At 39.1% G+C, this 21,058-nt stretch overlaps 2 protein-coding genes across 5 annotated transcripts in view; one reads left to right on the top strand and one right to left on the bottom strand.

Annotated features, from left to right (window-relative positions):
* The window catches only part of Ermp1 (endoplasmic reticulum metallopeptidase 1), a 38,130-nt gene extending 27,319 nt beyond the window's left edge, over positions 1-10,811 (top strand). The window contains exons 9-15 of the mRNA XM_090329947.1: positions 751-925; positions 1,326-1,516; positions 3,961-4,113; positions 6,249-6,451; positions 6,852-6,967; positions 9,467-9,630; positions 9,723-10,811. Coding sequence (XP_090186073.1) covers positions 751-925; positions 1,326-1,516; positions 3,961-4,113; positions 6,249-6,451; positions 6,852-6,967; positions 9,467-9,630; positions 9,723-9,887 — 1,167 coding nt within the window. The 3' untranslated portion in view covers positions 9,888-10,811. The remainder of the gene's footprint in view (positions 1-750; positions 926-1,325; positions 1,517-3,960; positions 4,114-6,248; positions 6,452-6,851; positions 6,968-9,466; positions 9,631-9,722) is intronic.
* Positions 10,812-16,429: 5,618 nt separating this feature from the next.
* Ric1 (RIC1 partner of RAB6A GEF complex) overlaps positions 16,430-21,058 on the bottom strand; it is an 87,070-nt gene continuing 82,441 nt past the window's right edge. For 3 of the 4 annotated variants that reach the window (XM_090329943.1, XM_090329945.1, XM_090329944.1), the window contains exons 24-26: positions 20,097-20,274; positions 19,757-19,945; positions 16,430-18,624 (exon numbers count right to left, since the gene is read on the bottom strand). In XM_090329943.1, the coding sequence (XP_090186069.1) occupies positions 18,336-18,624; positions 19,757-19,945; positions 20,097-20,274 (656 nt within the window). In that variant the 3' untranslated portion in view covers positions 16,430-18,335. Of the gene's footprint in view, positions 18,625-19,277; positions 19,663-19,756; positions 19,946-20,096; positions 20,275-21,058 lie in introns of those variants that run through there. The other variant, XM_090329946.1, reaches the window with a different exon arrangement.

Below are 21,058 nucleotides of genomic sequence, written 5' to 3'. Positions count from 1 at the left end.
TGGGCTTGCCTCAAGGCTAGTGCTCAACCACTTTGAGCCACAGCGCCACTTCTCATTTTCTGGTGGTTTTTGGAGATAAGAATCTCATGGACTTTTGGTCCCCTACTGGCTTTGAACCATGATCCTCAGATCTCAGCTTCCTGAGTAGCTAGCATTATACAGGTTGAGCCACAGGTGCCCAGCCGTTAGAATTTTTAATATGAAACTTTTCTGATATGAAAGCATTGGAAATAAAAGATGGAGCTAAGGTGCAGAGTGGGAGAAGTGACCCTGTAGAAGGATGTAAGAATGAAGTCAAACCCACCAAGTCCACTGCTACAGAAGGCACACAGTGTTCCTGGTATGTTGGTGGTGGCTGGTACTGCAGCTGAGGAGCAGATTCCTTCACAGACTACTTTTCTAGTTTGTTAGAAGGTTTTTTGAGAAAATTACACAAACAGCAAAATCTTATAGAAATGGGTGATCTTAGGAGAATCTTTTTATTTTAGATCATTTCCAGGGTTACTTTTACCTTGGTGATATAAGAAATGGTATTTCCACTCTAGCTTATTAAATTTCCCTCTCCTGGCAGTAGAGAGTTTTGTTAGATGTTTCCTTTGTCAGTTTTAAAAACAGACCCTGTTAAACAATGGAGATAAGAGATTATAAGCTCCTTGAGCAATGAAAATTACGAGCAACGGAAATTATGTTATAATTAGTGATCTTTATGGATAACCTATGATTGAGACTTCTTATTTTTCTTTCTTTCAGAATGTCAGTGACCAGTACCTGGGAGAAGTGTTTTTTGATGTCTCACTGTTTGTGCATTGTGGTTTTCTCATAATTCTCACTTACCAAGGATTTTCCTCAGCATTCATTAGTGCTGTTTGGGTAGTGTTTCCATTGCTCACAAAGCTTTTTGTGCCCAAGGACTTTAAGCAGCATGGTAGGGTATTTTTGATTTTGATACAATGGAAAAATTCATTAAGGCTTCTAGGGACTTTAAAAAAAACCTAATCAAGTAGGCTTTTTATATTTTGTTACTGTTTGTTTTCTTAAAATTTCATATTATGTAAGTTATCTTACACCTTAAACCCCATCCCATTCTTATATGCTGATATATGAGAACATTATACTAATAATTCCTTGTGTATTTTTATTCTTACTGGGTTTTGTCTTCCCTAAGTGAAGTACTTTATCTTAGTAGATAACACGTACCTAAAGAACCAATGCCACATCTAAACCTACTTTCTGTCAGGTGCCAAGACACATCATCCCTACAAAATGCTGCATTTCTCTGTAGATTTTTTTAGATGTGTATACTGTTTTTCCTTTCTTCTTCCTAGGTACCCAAGGAAAATTCATTGCCCTTTACCTTTTGGGAATGTTTATTCCTTACGTCTACGCACTGTATCTCATCTGGGCAGTATTTGAGATGTTTACCCCTATCCTTGGGAGAAGTGGTTCAGAAATCCCACCTGATGTTGTGCTGGCATCCATTTTGGCTGGTTGTACGATGGTGCTCTCTTCTTACTTTGTAAGAAAACAAGTTTTGTTTTCACTTTTTTTACATGTGAATATGTATTAACCTTAGCCATAATATGTGAAATAATGTTAAGCAGAAGTTTACAGTGAAGGGCTGAGCTCAGTATGATAAGAAAAGTAAATGAGTTTTGTTGTTGTTGCTGTTTTCATTCTGTCTGAATGTGAATTTGAAGATATATAGCAAATGAGAATTGTTAAAGACATTGCTGGTTGATGAATTTTAAAAATAATTACAACTAGTATATTATGAACATATTAGGAGTAAATATTAATAAAAATACTAGTGGTATTAGAGCTGTTAAATCTAGTTGAGGAAGACTGCAGTGAAGCTTTTTATCACTGCAATTCTATTGCCTCATTGCTAACGCATCAAAATTCATTAATTGAATCTGTGTCTTTGAGTGATGACCAATGAGGATACTTCAACGTACTGTCATTTACCAGGTACTAGTATAGGCCTTTGTATAATTGTGTTGCTTTGGTAGAGAGAGTCCTACCTTTGTTGCTGCCTGTGCTGTGCTGTGCTGTGTTTGCTACTCGTGGGACTTGGAAGAGGAAAGAGAATCTGGTTTATGACAAGTTTCACATCAGAAACTTCAACCAGGATTCCTTTGGCATTATGTCCATACCTCTCTCCAACAGGCTGAGCATCTACAGAAAGGAGGTCTCTGTTTTGTGGCTCTTTTCATTGTCATTCTTAGGGATTACGTGCTGAATATCCATAATATGCCTTGAGAATTGGTGCAAGCAGACCAAATAGAAACTGGAATTGTAACTTCACCACATTTTATTTCTTCATGGATGGATAGTGAACTTTTTCAGGTATCTATGGTGGCAGTTAGGTTTTGAAGATCTATGAAGATAGAGGAGTGCTGCAACTATGGTCAGCATTATCTATAGATATCCCCTCAGTGCCAGGAAAGCTCTCCTAAATGACTTTGCATCTGTAACCTCAAGTGAATTCATATGTAAATTACTATTTAAGGTTGGGTGTCTTAATCCTAAAAGAAACCTGAGGTACCTTTCAGATTATGATTCGTATCCTTACTGGTATTTGTAGTGGGAGGCATGGAAGCTTCTAAAATGTTATTGTCTACATTGTTAACTTCTTTGGGTTTTATTAATAATCTTGAAGAGCTCTGTATTTGTTAATAGATAGGTTTGCTATTGTGAAGATTAATTAAAAGGCTGAGACAGGAGGATTGTAAATTTGAGGTTAGCCTGTAAGACCACATTTTAAAAATACAAAGAACAACAAAAAAGGAGATAGTGGAGTTTTGTCACCTGTAAATGAAATTCTGGTCCAAAGTTAGCTATGTTAACATACAACTCCCCCACCCCTTATTTTATTATATGGAATGACTAGAAGTTAACAGTGCTTGTAAGATATGACCCAAGTGTGGAACATTTGAATTCTGTGCCATTGGTCATGATCATGTGTAAGGGGACAAAAAATGAGCCTTGGAAACTTTCACTGTGGAAAGTGAAAATGTCCCTAGTCAGAAGAAAAAGGATGTAAAAGTGTATTTTTTTTTCTAGGTCAGCATTTACTAGGGAAGCTTTTGGGGAGAGAAGAATAACTCTTTAATACTCTTTAAAATCTCATTTAATTTTTTTGTAATCCGAAATAACTCTTGATGCTGTGGGATTTTAATTTTAATTTTCTTGTTTATAGGTAGCAGTGTAAAAGGTGGTGACTTATTAATAGAATATGATGGAATCCCGATACATTGTCACTTTATAGTCATCTGTGATTGCCATTGATTTGTAAACATTATCAGACCTGTTCTGAAGATTAGTAGAAGAGGCACGTGGGCCTCATGATTGGAGAAGAGGGGACTTCACTGTAAAAACAGTAACTTAAAGGGAGGTTTTAGGACAGCTTAACTTGAGAATGGCTGCAGATGCAGCATTATGTTAGGTAGGCTTTTTTGTTGTTTTAAATTTTAACCCAAACTGCTATCTTTGTTTAAACCTACCAGCCTTATAGTAGATGAGAAATGCATTACTTGGTGGATTATGTAAAATTCTCTAAGGAGGTGTATTTTGAATAGTGTGTCACTTAGGAGGTTGAAGGACAGATAGGGATACATGCTTTGGTAACTTGCTGCTTGGGATGATTGGTCTTATTTCTGAACTCATAGTGTATAGACAGGATCTATCACTTAAGAATGGAGATCATGCAAGATGGGATATTAAGCATTCTAGATTAGAGAAATGCTTTCACTTATCATAGTAGCTTATGAACAATTTGCTATTCTTTAAGCTCCATCTTTTGATAGAAATCCCTGAGAATTAGTGCTTTATTTACTGAATGTTAAAATGTGTCATCACATGCTGATAAACTTCTCCATTACGTATTAGGCAATACCTGTTAAAAAATAAGTCAGTTTAAAAACCTGCCAGTGATATCAGTTTGTAATATTTTTGTTTTAGATAAACTTCATCTACCTAACCCGAAGCACAAAAAAAACCATGCTCACTCTGACTGTGATATGTACAGTTACGTTCTTCCTTGTTTGCAGTGGAACTTTTTTCCCATATAGCTCCAATCCTGCTAATCCAAAGCCAAAAAGGGTGTTTCTTCAGGTAAGAACAACTTTTGTGAGCTATTTGAGATGAAACAAATATGCCTTTAGTCCTAAAAGTCATACTGATACATTTTATGTGACAAGTGTAAATCTTCAGGAGATTCAGTGGGGTTTCCAGAGCATATTAATTTTTATAATCATGTCATTAGTATTTAAGAAAAGCTAGCTTTTTTTTTGTTGTTGTTGTTGTTGGTCATGGGCCTGGGCGTTGTCCCTGAGCATCCCAGGTCAAGGCTACCTATACCCCTTAAGCCACAGTGCACTTCTGGTTTTCTGGTGGTTAACTGGAGATAAGAGTCTCATGAACTTTAGTGCTGGGCTGAGATCCTCAGATCTCAGCCTCCTGAGTAGCTAGGAGTACAGGCGCAAGCCACCGTGCCTAGCTAAAAGTCAAGTTTTTTTTAAATCTTTAAAAAGTCCTGCTTTGATTTGTCTTTGAGTTCTCTTTCCCTTTTGTGTAAGGCAAAATAATATGTATTAGAGCTTGTTAGCATCTGTTGTTTATAAAGTATTTATAGAGTAAAGGCAGCAAGTATATATGACTGTCTTGTGATGAAATTTTTATTTTTTATTTATTTTTTTGGCACCAGTCCTAGGGCTTGAATTCAGGCCCTGAGCACTCTCCTTAGGCTTTCTTGAGGCTAGAGCTCTACCACTTGAACCACAGCACCACTTCTGGTTTTTTTCCTACATATGTGGTACTGAGGAATTGAACCCAGGTCTTTGTGCATGCTAGGCAAGCACTCTACCACTGGGCCAAACTCCCAGCCCTGATGAAATTTTTATACAAATGATAATTTGGCCTGTCAGCTGCAGTCTGTAAAACCTTGCCTATGTAACCTTTTTCTTTTCCCTCTTGATATTTTTCGGGCTGTCAATGTCAGTAAGGCTAATGGGCCAGGAGTGTGGCCTACTGATAGAGTGTTTGCCTAGCATGGATGAAGCCCTGGGTTTGATTCCTCAGTACCACATACACAGAAAAAGCCAGAAGTGGTAGAGTGCTAGCCTTGAAAAAGTCTGAGGACAGTGCTCAGGCCTTGAGTTCAAGTCCCCAGACTGGCAAAGGAAAAAAAAAAAGGATAATAGTGTCTTTTCATAGAAGTCTATTGGGTACAAGTCTCTCTTATACCCAAGGTATAAGAGGTACAAGTGGTAGGCTGCAATTCCTATTTTCTCAGCACATGAATTGGCTTTGTATAACACATAGAGGTTAAGTGGGTTAAGTGTAGCATGCATTTAATTTTTTTCTAGAAGCAGTTCTAATATTGCTGCCTTTTAAAGCTGTTTTATATATTTAATATATATATATATGTATATATATTTTTAAGCAAAGTGTCACTGCATTGCCCAGGTTGATCTAGAACTCCTATGTTCTTCCCTCCTTAGCCTCCTAAATGTCTGGAATTACAGCCAAGTACAGCAATGCCTAGTAAAAAAAAATTTTAGTATAAAATTTAAGTATATATTTGCAAAGTATAGCAAAACATTATTTATATATCCATCATTCAGTTTAAAAGAGAAACCAGCTGGACACTGGTGGCTCATGCTTGTACTCCTAGCTGTTCATAAGGCTGAGATCTGAGCATTGTGATTTAAAGCCAGCCAGGCAGGAAAGGTTGCAAGGTCTTTATCTCCAATTAACCACCTGAAAACCAGAAGTGGTGCTTTGACTCAAGGTAGTGGAGCCTAGCACCCAAACCCTAAATTCGAGCCCCACAACTGCAAAAAGAAAAACCACTGTTGGGTGCTGCTGGCCAACACTATAATCCTAGTTGCTTAGGAGATTGAGATAGGAGAATTGTGGTTGGAAGCCAGTCCAGGCAAGAAAGTCTGTGAGAGTCTTATCTCCACTAAACCGTCAGAAAAGCCAGAAGTAGAGCTGTGGCTCAAGTGGTAGAGTACTAGCTTTGAGCACAAAAGCTCAGGGACAGCACCTAGGCCCGGAGTTCAAGACGCAGGACTGGCACAAAAAAAAAAGAAAATCCACCAGCAGTAACCAAACTCAGAGCATTCCCTTTTTGTTTCTTTAGATGTACACTATTTCATGTATACTCCATACTTTGTCTACCTGTGGTGAGAATGTGTGTGAACTAGTTGAGAGGCTGGTTTTCTCAATGGTCTTGTTCTTTACAGCATATGACAAGAACATTTCACAACTTGGAAGGAAACATAGTTAAAAGAGATTCTGGAATATGGATCAATGGGTTTGATTATACTGGAATGTCTCATATAACACCTCACATTCCTGAGATCAATGACACAGTTCGAGCTCACTGTGAGGAGAATGCTCCCCTCTGTGGTTTTCCGTGGTATCTTCCAGTGCACTTTCTCAACAGGTTGGTTCTTTACTTTTCTGCTTTTCTGGGGATTTGTTTGTTCTCAAGTTCTATCACTATACCACTATTCTATTTATTATTAACTCACAAGCCAATTACTGTTGATACTAGTTTTCTATCATTACAAAACTTCTATTTCTGTAGTACATAAAGCATTCAGAACATAAGCATAAGTTTTACTTTGGGCTAGAGGCCTAACTCAAATTTACAAGCATGAGGTTCTGAGTTTAATAGCCAGTACCAAGGAAAAGTAATCTGGGCTTCTGAAGAATTGGTCTCATAGTATGTATATGTCAGATTTTTTTTCATGCACAAAGATATGTTCATGTAGTCTGAACACAATGAGTTGATAGCTAAAAGCTAACGTCATCCTAAATATTGACTCTACCTTCCCAAATAGAAAAAACTGGTATCTTCCAGCCCCAGAAGTTTCGCCAAGAAATCCACCTCATTTCAGACTTATATCCAAAGAACAGACACCATGGGATTCTACAAAGTTGACCTTTGAAGCAACAGGTGAATAAGATGGCAGTTTTTCCTTCTAAACCTCTGCTTTTTTTTTTTTTTCCCTAGTCCTCAGGCTTGAGTTCCAGGCCTGGGTGCTGTCCCTAATCTTCTTTTGCTCAAGGCTAGTGCTTTACCACTTGAGCCACAGTGTACCATAATGGGCTGGCTTCAAACTACTATCCTCATATCTCAGCCTCTTGAATAGAGAAGATTATAGGTGTGAACCACTAGTGCCCAGCTTTCTCCTCTGCTTCTTAAACTCTAAGTTGCATATGTTGCATACGTGTCTTCTCAAATATCAGAGTGATTAGCAACTTAGGGTGACCTTATAGTGCATCTTTTTCATTTTGAGACATTCTACTATGTAACCCAGGCTGATCTTGAACTTAAAACCCTCCTGCCTCAATCTCCTCATTACTTGGCTTTTATTTATTTTTTTTTTTAAGCTGAAAGTGTAGATTGATTTCTTTAGTAGATTTTATTTTCTTATATTCTTAACTTTGTTTTATTTAAGGTATTAATTGTATAAATGTTTTTGTTTGTTGGGTCATGGGGCTTGAACTGCCCTGGGCCTGGGCACTGTCCCTAGCTCTTCAGCTCAAGACTACCACCCTACCCCTGGGCCTAGGTGTTGTCTCTGAGCTCTTCAGCTCAAGGCTACTACCTCACTCTTGAGCCGAGCCATTTTCCTATTTTCTAGAGGTTAATTGGAGATAAGAGTCTCAGGTCCTTTTGTGCTCGAGCTGGCTTTGAACCTCCCCTTAATATTCTTTGATGAGCAGAAGTTTTAATTTTTTTTCCTTTTTGTGTGAGTCATGGGGCTTGAACTCTACGTCTGGGTGCTGTCCCTGAGCTCTTCAGCTCAAGGCTACCGCCCTATCCCTGGAGCCACAGCCCCCCACTTCTGGTTTTCTAGTGGTTAATTTGAGATAAGACTCTCACGTTCTTTAGTGCCCAGGCTAGCTCTGAACTGTGATCCTCAGATCTCAGCCTCCTGAGTAGCTAGGATTACAGACGTGAGCCACCATGACCACTATAACCCATAACCTGCTAAGTTTTAAATTTTTATAAATCCTTATCATGGTTTTCTTTCAGCATCAGTGTTTTAAAGCATCTAAGTCTTCTCAGAGGTCACAAAGACACTTGTTAGCTCTTATGGTATTTGAGGTTTTAGCTTTTGTATTTAGGCTTATATTTCACTTCAGTTTTTTCTATATGAGAGGTGTGTTTGTTAATGCACTTTTTAAAGGGACATTCAGTAGCCTATCAACTACTTATTGAAAAAAATACACTTCATTTGGTGCCCTTGTCCAAAGTAATTTGGTTGTGTTCATGTGGGTATGTTTATATATGGTTTACTATACTTTAGTAGAAGCTGTGTGTGTTTGCACACACGTGCTAGCTCTAAGATTTGAAGTTTTTTTGCTCAAGGCTAGTACTGTACCACTTGAGCCATACTTGTGCTTCTGGCATTTTGGTGATTCATTGAAAGTCTCATGGACTTTCCTCCCTGGGCAGACTATGAATTGCAGAGCTCAGATCTTGACTTCCCGAGTACCCAGGATGAAAGGCATGAGCCGTTGGTGCCTGGCTACTTTTAGAGGATTTTTTTATCAGTACTCATAAATGATACTGGTCTTTTCTAAAATTTATACTCTCTGTCAAGCTACATATAATAATACAAGTTCTTCATTTTCAACACCTTTCAGTAATTTGTGGAGCATTGGTACTATCTGATTAAAATATTTAGTTGAATTCCTGTGTACCTACTTGAATGCTTTTTTTTAATAGTTCCTTAACAACATATTCTAGGAAAATTATTCAGTTTATGCTTTTTGTATTTAATGGGCTCAATTTTCCTAGAAACACTAGGTTTTTTTTCATTATCAATTATTATCAAGGCCTGTAAATAATGTGACTTAAAATTTCTGTTTATTTTTATCTTTTTGTATATTTGGGCTTATTACTCTAAGTTAGCTAATAGCTGACCTGTTTTGTTAAAAAAATAATAATAAAGCAAGAAGATTGAGGGCTGGGAAGGTGGCTTAGTGATTGCCTAGCATGCATGAAGCCCGGAGTTCGATTACTCAGTACCAGATACACAGAAAAAGCCAGAAGTGGTGCTGAGGTTCAAGTGATAGAGCACTAGCCTTGAGAAAGCCCAAGGACAGTGCTCAGGCCCTGAGCTCAAGCCCAGGACTGGCAAAAAAAAAAAAAAAAATGATTAAGGGGGCCAGGAGTGTGGCCTAGTGATAGAGTGCTTGCTCAGTGCATAAAGTCCTGGGTTTGAGTCCTTGGTAACACATACACAGAAAAAGTGGAAACTGATGCTGTGGCTCAAATGTAGAGTGGTAGTCTTGAGAAAGCTCAAGGACAGACAGTGCCCAGGCCCTGAGTTCAAGCTCCAGGAAAGGGGGCGGTGGGCAAGTGGTTAAGGCAGGAACCTTCACACTGTACTTGTTGATGCTTTTCAATGATTAGCTATTCTTCTTTCCTGTTATCTTACAGGACCAAGTCATATGTCATTCTATGTTCGAACCCACAAAGGGTCTACACTTTCTCAGTGGTCTCTGGGCAATGGCACCCCAGTCACAGGTAGAGGAGGGGACTATTTTGTATTTTACTCGCATGGACTTCAGGCCTCTGCATGGCAGTTCTGGATAGAAGTGCAGGTGGGAATACCTTGAGCTCCATGTGAGTATTTAACAAGAACTTCCGAGTTCAGTATTCTGGGTTCAGAGAACTAACCAATTTTCTCTAGCAGGTGTCAGAGGAACAACCTCAAGAAATGCTCACTGTGGCCATTGCTGCTCACTATCTGTCTGGGGACGACAAGAGATCCTCTCAACTGGATGCGCTAAGTAAAAAGTTCCCGGATTGGACATTTCCCTCCTCTTGGGTGTGCACCTATAGTGTCTTTGTGTTTTAATGTTGTGGATGAGCTCTGAGTACATGTCTGGTGAATATTTTATGTGGCACAGTTACTTTCCATGTAACATGGCTGTTTGTTAATGTAAGTCATTGAATTTTAATGAGCATATGTTCAAAAAGCTTTGGTTAACACTTTTCAGGCCCATACACTGTATTATGGGATAAATGCATGGCCTTTTTGACACTTGAAAATGCCAGTTTTTCTGACAGGTGGCTAATTACTATTACATGTGTCATTTTACATGACCAGTGACAGAAGCCAGCAAATGACTCCCAATGAGATCTAACTGCAAATCACTAAACAAGATTGCCATAGGACTGCAGAAGCAGCACTGGACCTCAGAGGCTCTAAAGCTGTATTTCTTCAGGCAACTTTTGTTTGAATATAAATCTGTACTTTTTTTTTTTCAAACTGAATGTAATGTTTGATGACCTGGTGACTCATTCTTGAGGTTATCTTCAGTGCCTCTGAAAAATAAGCTTCTCCCTCACCAATCTGAGAAGGGAACATTCTTCTAGCTGTATTTCCCTCTGGGATTTTGCAGGTGGGCTCAGGAAATTGTGTAAGTACAGGAACTATATTATCTTCCTCAGAACATCAAGTTGCCAGTGTGGCTGGAGTGGAAGGGCAAGTTGGAGAGCAGATCTGGAGTAATAGGCATTTTATAAAATATATTCATTTCATAGGAAATTAACCCTCTAATTTAGGATGCAGTTTTACCAATATACTGGGTTTTTCTGTTTTTCTAATCAGTTGAGTGAATAATTTCTCAGTAACTTACTGTGTAATAGAACTGGCTGCTCAGAGACTTGTTCAGGATGAAACCCGTGTATAGATAAGTATTAAGATCTTGCATGATGGCAGCAGTAAGGCCTTACAGGTGCTTTTCATTTTGAAGACAGGAATGTAGCATGAGAGGTATAATGCAGCAATGTCTTTCTTGGCTTCTAGGCTAGTCTGATAGGATTTGGTGACTACAGTGGTAAATTATGCTGTTTCTTTTCCCCATTAAGAGATGTAAAAAGCTTGGGCCTGGAGCATAGCCTAGTGGTAGAATGCTTGCCCAGCATGCACGAAGACCAGGGTTTGATTCCTCAGTACTACATACATAGAAAAAAGCTGGAAGTGGTGCTGTGGCTCAAGTGACAAGTGCAAGCCTTAAGCAAAAAGTGTCCAAAGACAGTGTCCAGGCCCTGAGTTCAAACCCCAGGACTGGCAAAAAAAAAAAAAGATGTAAAAAGCTACACTGATTTTGAGTTAGAAAAGCTGTAGACTTCACTTCTCAGGTGAAACTGGAGTTAAGAGATGTGTGCTTCTTAAAAAGTAGCCCTTCACTCTGTCTGAACAGCAAGATAAATGCACTGCTATGTGATTTTGATAATATGTTTTCATAATTGTACTAATATTGCCTGATTTGTGACTAAAAACTAATGGGGCCCAGGTACACAGCAGCACAGAAGGCAGGCAACACGTCACAAGCATGAGCTCTGCACATGGGAGTCACTGCTTTTCCTGGATTTGTAGAATCTTATTTTATCAGTCCCACATGCTTCAAGTGTCTGATTCCTGCTAAAAACATCTGTTCAGTAGCACAAACATTTTTCAGGGTTTATGGCTCATAAGAGTCAGAATTTATAGAGAAAAACTGGTAATAGCTCAATGAATTTCAGTACAGGCCCATATTCTTTATGGTTAATCTGGAATATGTTACTAGAGACTATAGAAAAAAAAGTGAAGTATCATGTTGAGAACATTATGCATAAGAAGTTCTCTGATTTTTACTTTGGTAAAGGGAATGCTTTTTAATAATCATGGTTTACCTTTGGCTTCTCTATGAAAACCTCTATTGTTTTTATTTTCTTTAGCATCATGAACCTTTGATACTGTGCAAAGTCAGTCTCAGGCTGTGCTAACAGTCTAAGAGGCTTTAATGTCAGAAATGGTAGTTATATACAATATTTATGGCTATCAGTAAGCACACTGTCATATCAGTAGCTACTGAGATTAAACTTGTTAACCACTCTTCACTCTTTAAAAGATTGACTTTTGACTTACTCATTTCTAAAAGGGCCTTTTTAAAAGCTCTAAGTCATTTCCCCCTCTAGAGAATTTAAATGTAACAGGACAGTACTGCATATTCAGGGAAAGTAAAAAAATCGTAGTTTCAAAGTAGCTCTTTAAGTGTTTTTTTCCCCCATATTTTAGTGGTTATGAATGAGTGCATTAGGATTCCTTTAAGTATTAACATAAAGGGAGCTACAAGCCAGCCTGCTGATTTAGGAAGAACAAATGTATCTATTTCGTTTCATTGGTTTGATGACATGTTGAGGATTAATTGTTGCCTTACAAAGTTACTGAAATAAATGTTAACATATTTGTTAGTATCCTTTCAAACAAAGAAACAGATCTGTTATTTCTACTCTCCCACATTTCAAGGTTATTTCACATCCATACAGTGTTTTACTTGCTAGTTAAAGATCTAGATTGGTCATACAGATAGAAAATGCTGTTTTAATAGAGATATGAGGGAAGAACTCACCATGGAACTGGTCATGAAGAAAAAAATTCACAAAACCTGGGAATGAAATGGTGCTGACTTTCATGGAACTAAAACCAACAAAACCAGAACACTTTTACACCGAACTATTTACAAAATAGTGCTAAAAAGACATGTACGAGGATTAGGATATTCAAGACTAAAGGCAGTGTTCTCACTGATTTCCACATTGAACACAGCTATCAGAACACTAGTTGTTTGTGTGTGTTTGCCGGTCCTGGGCTTGAACTCTAGGCCTAGATACTGTTCCTGAGCTTCTGCTCAAGGTAAGTGCTCTCCCACTTTAGCCACAGCGCCACTTCTGGCCTTTTCTGAGCAGGTAATTGGAGATAAGAGCCTCAGGGAGCTTCCTGCCCAGGCTGTCTTCACAACCTACATCCTCAGATCTAACCTCATGAGTAGTTAGGATTATAGGCACGAGCCACCTGCACCTGGGTTTGGGTTTTTGTGTGTGTGTTTTTTTAAGGGCAGAAGTTTACAAGTTGGTCCTAAAATTCATGTGGAATTGTAAGAACCAGACTAGCCAAATAAGTATACAACAAAATTCCCTACAAAACAACATGTTACAACAAACATGTAAATCATTGTACCAAATCCAGAAATAAGCCCATATAATGAAAGCTGACTTTTGACAGACCAGTGAGAAAAAACATTCCAACAATGGTGCCCGATGCTTGAATATCCATATAAAAATAAACTTTGATTCCCTTCTTTATATCATAGATACAATGGGATCAGGAGCCTAAATGTAAAACCCAAAAGTATAAAATCCATTGAGGAAAACATAGGCATTAAGGACCTGTAACTTTGGATTAGACTATTGCTTTTCTAGCTATGAAATAAAAAATCACAAGCAACCAAAAATAGGATCAAAGAGAACTTGATTTCTCAAAGATACCATCAAGAAAAAAGGATGACAGAAAATATTTGCAAGTCATATACCTAATAGGAATCTTGCATTCAGAATACATACATCACTGGCAAACCAGCGATAGAAATATAAATGACAAGCCCAGCACGGTGGCTCACATTTGTAATCTTAACTACTCAGGAGGCTGAGACCTGAGGATCACAGTTCAAAGCCAGCCCTGGCATTAAAGAATGTAAGACCTTTTTTTTTTTTTTTTTTTTTGGTGCCAGTCCTGGGCTTGAGCTCAGGGTCTAAGCACTGTCCTTGGACTTTCTTAAGCTAGAGCTCTGTCACTTGAGCCTCAGCACCACTTCCAGCTTTTTTCTATGTATGTGGTAACGAGGAATTGAGCCAGGGTCTTCATGCATGCTAGGCAAGCACTCTACCACTAGGCCAAACTCCGGCCCCAAGAATATGAGACTCTCGTCTCCAATCTCCAATTGATTACTAGAAAGCAGGAGTGGGGCTGTGGCTCAAGGATAGGGTGGTAGCCTTGAGCTGAAGAGCTCAGGGACAGTGCCCAGGCCGAGTTCAAGCCCCATGACCAACAACAGCAAAAAAAAAAAAATTGTATATGGGCAGAGTGTTCCAACCTGCAATCCTAGAGACATGGGAGGTAGCGATGAGGAGAGGATCTTGACTAATAGCTAGTATAGTGGGTGCTTGTTCCTCTCACTCCAGAGTACAGGTGAAGCACAAACAAGATTATATTCCAGCCTAGTCCCAGCATAAGGCAAGGCCCTATCTCAAAAATAACCACTGAGAAGCTGGGTGCCAGTGGCTCAAGCTCATAATCTTAGCTGCTCAGGAGGCAGAGATCTGAGGCTCACAGTTGGAAGTCTGCCCAGCAGGAAAGTCCTTGAGACATTCATCTCCACTTAACCACCAAAAGGCTCGAAGAGGAGCTAGTAGGGCTTGGTGGTAGCAAAAAAACAAAAAAACCCCAGGGATAGTGATCAGGTCCTGAATTCAAACCCCAGGAATGGCACCCAAAACAAAAACAATGAAGCTGGGTGGGTACTGGTGGCTCAGGCCTGCAGAACTACTTAGGAGACCGAGATCTGAGGACACCAAGAAATAAAAATGCCATGCAAGTTTTCCTGTAAAGATATACAACTAGTTAATAGTCAAAGTGTGTATTAGCCATTAAATTGAAATATCAATTATACTGACATGCCCATTTTAGATACTACACGGAAGGCTTTGACCAAAAGGACACCAAGTATTGCTAGTTGAGAAGGACACCACTGCTAGTGGGAAAATTGGACACTTACTATGGAAATAGGCATTTTTCAAAAATTTAGCTACTGTGTGATCAAGTTGCATCTCTAGAGAAATTGAAAGCACATGTCCATGCAACTTTACACTGGAGTCCTGTTGTTGTTCTCCAGATATGTCCCAAGATCCTTAGTGAGTTCTTTGAACATGGATAATATCTTATACTATATATATACACACTAGCCATGACAAAGGTCTCACTGTTTGGTTTTATTTTTTGTTTTACATTTTTTTATGGGTTGTGGGGCTTGAACTCTGCTTGGGCACTGTCCCTGAGCTCTTCAGTTCAAGGATACCACACTACCCTTGAGTTAAGTCTCACTTCCCATTTTCTAGAGATTAACTGGAGATAAATCTCAGGTCGTTTTGTGCCCAGGCTGGCTTTGAACCTTGAGGCGTGAGTCACCGCACCCACTGCACCCAGCAAATGCGCCTGGCAAATGTCTCATTTATAAATATGGCCTAGTAGGAGAATAAAGTTAATTAAAATTTTAGAAATTTTTGCAATTTTCCAACTAGTATTTTTGGACTTGAAGTAACTAATTGAAACCTTAGGAAGTGAAATTTTGTCTAAGAGGAAATACTGTTCACGGATATTAGCACTAGTGTTCCTAATAGCACAAAGTAGAAAAAACTTGAATGTCCAACTGTCAAATGGATTAATGTATCTATGCAATGAGTATTACTCAAATGTAAGCCTTGAAAACATCCCAACAAGTAAGAGACATCAGACGTAAGTCTATACATTATGTGAAGAAGCAAATTCCTTGACAGCAGATTCAGGAATACAAGAAAATGAAAAATACAAAAAATTTAATCCCATCTATTATAAAGCCTTGTCTTAGTTTCTTTTTGGGGGTTATCATACACTGTATGTCATTTTAAAGTCATTTCATTATATTCTGGCCAAGAATCTAACTCCTATCTATGAGAATTTCAAGTAAATTGGTCTGAATTTCTAGTTATTTCAAAAGGCAAATTCTCAAGATGAAATGATAAATATTTTTGTGGCTTCTAATACAGTTTTTGCTGTTCTTCTGAGATGAGGAATAAACAAAAGTTTGCATAATGGTTTTATTTCCCTTTACCAAGTAAAAAGTACAAATTACAGAAAGCAGCAGCAACTTTAATTACAAGTGAAGGTGATTGTATCTCTAAATGACTTTTACGGTTTGGTATCAGCAAATAATATAAACATATCTATAATGTTCAAATACTTATATTTAAATTCATTTGTTAAAATTATGGCTTTTACAGTGGCTATGTATTTGAACCAAACAATACATCATAATGTTTTTAAAAACTGAAGCAAAATAAACTACCCAAGAGAAATTTTCAGTAAACTTGCCAAATTGCTTGCCTGGGGGCTCCCTATGTCTGTCGGGTGAGAAGTGGATGTTTTCTAGAAGAGCCTGTCCTAAAGAAATAATATTGATGGGTGTTCTGCTTTTAAGAGTGTGAAATAAGCCAGACACTGGTGGCTCAAGCCTGTAATCCTAGCTACTTAGGAGGCTGGGATCTGAGGATCACAGTTCAAAGCCAGCCCAGGCACGAAAAGCCCACGGGACTCTTATCTCCAGTTAACTACCAGAAAACAGAAAGTGGTGCTGTGGCTCAAGTGGTAGAGTGTCCCTGAAGAGCTCAGGGACAGTGTCCGAGATAGTGGGGATAAGGACGGATTGGCTCAGTATAACACCAACTACTGGAGAGGTTGATGTAGGAGGACTGCAAGTTTTGAGGCCAGCCTGGGCAATTCGTTGAGATTCTGTTTCAGAAGGAAAGGCGGGGGGCGGGGGGGGGGGGGGAAGCCGGGTGGGACAACTCTGGTTGTATGCTTCCCTAGTATGTGAGAAGCCCCAAGTTAGATCCCCCAAATTTTAATGACAAGAGTGAGATGAACTCAGCAGCACAGTGTTTCATTCAGGATACTTCAAAAGGTCAAGTTGTTTGAGACGATAAAGTTTTGTTCACTGTGCACAGCAGAAACTAAGTACAAAAGCAGTGCAGGCCTTCCTAGTGGAATAGGACAGAAGAAAAGTCCATTTACTTTCCAGTCTCCCTGCATGTATGTGCTCCAGCGGGAAACTCTCTGCCTTAAAGACTCTCAAAGGGGAGTTAAAACCAAGATTTAAAAGTAGCACCAAGTACCGAGTCACATACACTACCCACTCAGGAGTTTTATTTGAAATTATTGCACTTCTAATGTAAAAAGTAAATAACAGTATATTACCAAATTCAGTAATAGTTGATGAATTTTGATATGAGAGGTTTAAAATTACTGTTTTCCATTAATGGAAGTTTGTTTGGGGCAATTAAGTCTAGCTATTTACTTTAAAAAGCAAGGATAAAGGACCAAGTTTTATTTCTAAACTATTATTGTACTATAAGAGAGGCTGTTTTACATAGTGGTATGAATTTGGTCCACATCAAATACACTGTCTTATAAAAATAAACAAGTTTTTATAAAAATAACATTGCATTCCGTGTTCAAATTGCACAGTAAAAACAAGCTGAATTAATACTATTAGGTAATTAGAATTACATACAGTGGATGTGTGTTTAGTCAGAAGAAACTGAGAAGTATGTAGTCTTCATAATGTATGAAAATTAAAATTTGTCTAGAAATACATAAAATATTTTAAAAGTTTACAATGAAGAATGCATTTTTACATAATTTTAGTAGCCATAATACAAGATCCGGGCAATCTATTTACATAGAAGTCATAGAAGTCCATTTTTTATTCAGTTTACAAAAGCAATAAATAAGAAACTAATTTTCACAAAAGCTCTTCCACTTCATGATCAGTGGGCCCACTTCTGTTACTTTACAACCAAGCCCCAAATCCTGTCTTCCTTTCTGAAGACTTGTCATTTGGGGGAGTGAGTACTATGGTCATGCAGAACCCAGCATAAAACCCTACAAATTATAGTACAAGCTTTAAAAATAGGAATAGGTCCTTTGGATATATTTACACAAGAGTATTCACAAAAAGATACAGTTCTTCGATTCTGAATAGTTCAATGGCATCTGCATAATTGGTAAGAATCCCTCATACTTCTGCCCACACTGTGCTGTAACAGTCACACTTGCTAACGTAGGCATAGTAACGCACAAGTAAATAGCTTCTATGAGCTGACGACTGGGATTATCAGGCTAGTAAAGCCAAAAACAATGCATCTCTCCACTCCACTGCTAACACTGTGCAAGAGCAGGCATCTGTTCAGAAGGAAGGACAGCTTGGGAGTCCAGCAGGTGCTCTCCAAAGAAGCAATAGGTACTCCAAGTACTAGAGGAGCTACAACGGGCACCTTAGTTTTTAATAAGCAGTCTAGACATACACTGAACCAAAAAACGGAGTTTTAAGTAGTAAAAAAGTAAGCTCTACTGGGCTAAATAAAACAATCCCTATGGTTTAAGAGCTAACCAAGCTTCTAATAAAACCAAAATATTCTCATTACATCTGTATAATATTCTTTATTACTTTCTATTGCAGCTTAAAAAATTAGGAAAGATGCTTTGATACCACATTTGTATGAAATCAAAGAGATTTCTTAGACAAAGAGTTCATTAAAATTTTAAATACTTCAGCCAGAGTCTCTGAGCCCAGGTCTTTCCCATTAATCATTCACCCAGGTCACAGTGCACTCACAGGTACACAGGGCTAATTAATACTGTCTGTCAGGATGCCACTCCCTGTGGTCAGGACACAGAGCAGTCGTAAGTCCCGTCCTGAAAGCGTTCCTCTTCATCTCCGCTGCTTGCATCCTCTTCTTTCCGGCTGACCACACCGCCACCACCAGCTTCAATTTGGGGGATGCTTCCATGGCAGGAGGAGCCCCTGCTTTCCTCTGCCCTGGTGGTGGTTTGCTCACAAGTCTTACCCGTGGGCACTGGCTGGAAGGCATCAGGCTGGGCCTGCTCTTCTGTGATCTCATTGAGCTTCTGCACTTGTGGCTTAATAATGTTTAAAAATGGCTTATATCCAGGACTGAGTAGGGTGAAAAAAGAATTTGTCCTTATCAGCCTTAATTTAGAAGACTCCATAGAGTGTAATAAACTCGAACTAAACACTAACACAATAAGGAAATGAAAGGCCCTTTGGGTCACCTTGTACCACAAAGCTGGCTGGTTTAAAACACAGACCATGTCCTAAAGTTTTGGGCAGTAGGAGCAAGGACTAACATTCTAAAACCAGTAAGAAAACTAGATCTAAAGGAAATAAAATCCAAGATCTACATATAACTGGTATCAAAGACAGAGCTAGGATCTAAGGTTTTGAATTCCTATGCAATATTCTTTTCTTTTGGTGCCAGTCCTGGGGCTTGAACTCGGGGCCTGGGTGCTATCTTTGAGCTTCTTTGGCTCAAAGCTAGTGCTCTACCACTTGAGCCACAGTGCCATATATGGCTTTTTTGGTAGTTAATTGGAGACAGGAGTCTCACAGACATTGCTGCTTGGTCTGGCTTTGAATAGTAATTCTCAGGTTTCAGCCTTCTGAGTAGTCAGGATTATAGGCCTGAACCACCCATGCCTAGTAATATACAGTACTCCCTCCCAATGTACACTACTGCACTTTTATTCTATACACCCACAAAACATTGTTCCAGTCTAATTCGAAGATTATTTTTGATACACACACACACACACACATATATTTTTAAATTTTTTTTTTTGTTGGTAGTGGGGCTTGAACTCTGGGCCTGGGTACTGTCCCTGAGCTCTTCAGCTCAAGGCTACCGGCCTACCCCTTGAGCCACAGCTACACTTCCCATTTTCTAGAGGTTAATTGGAGATAAGAATCTTACAGTCTTTCGGGCCCAGGCTGGCTTTGAACCATCATCCTCAGATCTAAGCCTCCTGAGTAGCTAGGGTTACAGGCATGAGCCACTGTGCCCAGCTAATTCTGTGTCAATCTTAATCCATTCACTGTGCCAGGTGGAAAGTACCACTCAAATGGGTGGATACTCGATGGTTAGTAAAGATAGCTTTAAAAGTGAACGTATGAAAGCATTTTTCTCCCACAAATCTAAAACACAACCAAAACAAATTATAATTAAGCCTTCATGTGAAAGGACAAGGGGATTCCAAAGGGTAACAAGCCTGTAGAGACCAGAACTTACCAGTCTGTAGAGGCCCATCGGTCCACTGCATGCAGCCCAGTCTTTATGTTCTGTAACATCTCTCCATCCACCTCTGATGACTGGGAAATAGTCAAAACCTGACTGATTATTGAAGACTCTCGAAGAATCAGGCCAATAACAACACACCAATCCAGACATCCTGCCTCCATGAAAACGTGCAGCAAATACCTACGTACAAAGCACACCCAAAATGATGAAAGTGCAAAGGCATGTGGAAATGTACAAACAGGTAAGTCATTTCAGGAAAGTAGATCCTGTACCTCCAGTACAAATGCCCTTAGTAGGCTTCCTGCCTACTGATACATGCTGAGGAACTCACCGAAGCTGCACTTGGGATTTATGAGGCCCTTTACTCGCCAGCTCCATGGAGATGTGCTCCAGCTCTGACTGAGTCAGACTGAGTGTAGAAAAATTCTCATCCACCACTGTCCAGTCCCCGTCCACCATGGAGCTGCTTTCAGTTAGGTCTGTGGCTGACCCAATGCTGCATTCATCTCCTGATAAAGAATTTCTAAAGGTTACAAACCAGCTTCATCTAGAAAGTAAAATCTTCATTAAGTATTAGCTATTTTTCAGATGTTGACTTCTCAGGATTTTGAAACCAAAACTTTTAATCTACTGCTAAAATAGCCGTATTTGAACAATAGTAGATAAATGAACAAGAAAGTCAGGAAAGTGATAGCTATTACATACTTTGGATAGAGAAATGTAATCTGTGTATTTTATAATTAAAAAGTGGTAGTTATAGGCCTCCCCACATGGTATTAAGGACAGATAATGATAACAGACTGATAATGGAACATTAGGTGAACACTGAACAATTAAACTGCAAAGAGCTAGGTATCAGTGACTCACATCTGTAATCCTAGCTACTCAGAAGGCTGAGATCTAAGGATCAAGGTTCAAAGCTAGCCCAAACAGAAAAGTCTGTGAGACTATTATCTCCAATTAACTACCCAAAAAGCTAGAAGTCTGGCTATGGCTCAAGTGGTAGAGTGCTAGCCATAAGCAAAAAGCTCTAGGAGGGGCCAGGAGTTTGGCCGGGTGGTAAGAGTGCTTGGCTACCATGCGTGAAGACCCAGATTCAATTCCTCAGTACCACATACACAGGAAAAAAAAAAAGCCAGAAGTGGTGCTGTGGCCCAAATGGTAGAGCACTAGACCTTGAGGAAAGTCACAGAATAGTACTCAGGCCTTGAGTCAAACCCCAGGACTGGCAAAACAACAAAAACCAACCCATGGACAGCACCTAGGCCCTGAGTTTAATAAACCCCTGGAAAG

This window comes from Megascapheus bottae, chromosome 3 (genome assembly GCF_031878675.1).
Source record: "Megascapheus bottae isolate mThoBot1 chromosome 3, mThoBot2.hap1, whole genome shotgun sequence".
NCBI classification, from domain to species: domain Eukaryota; kingdom Metazoa; phylum Chordata; class Mammalia; order Rodentia; family Geomyidae; genus Megascapheus; species Megascapheus bottae.
This window is presented reverse-complemented; position numbering and strand designations above follow the sequence as displayed.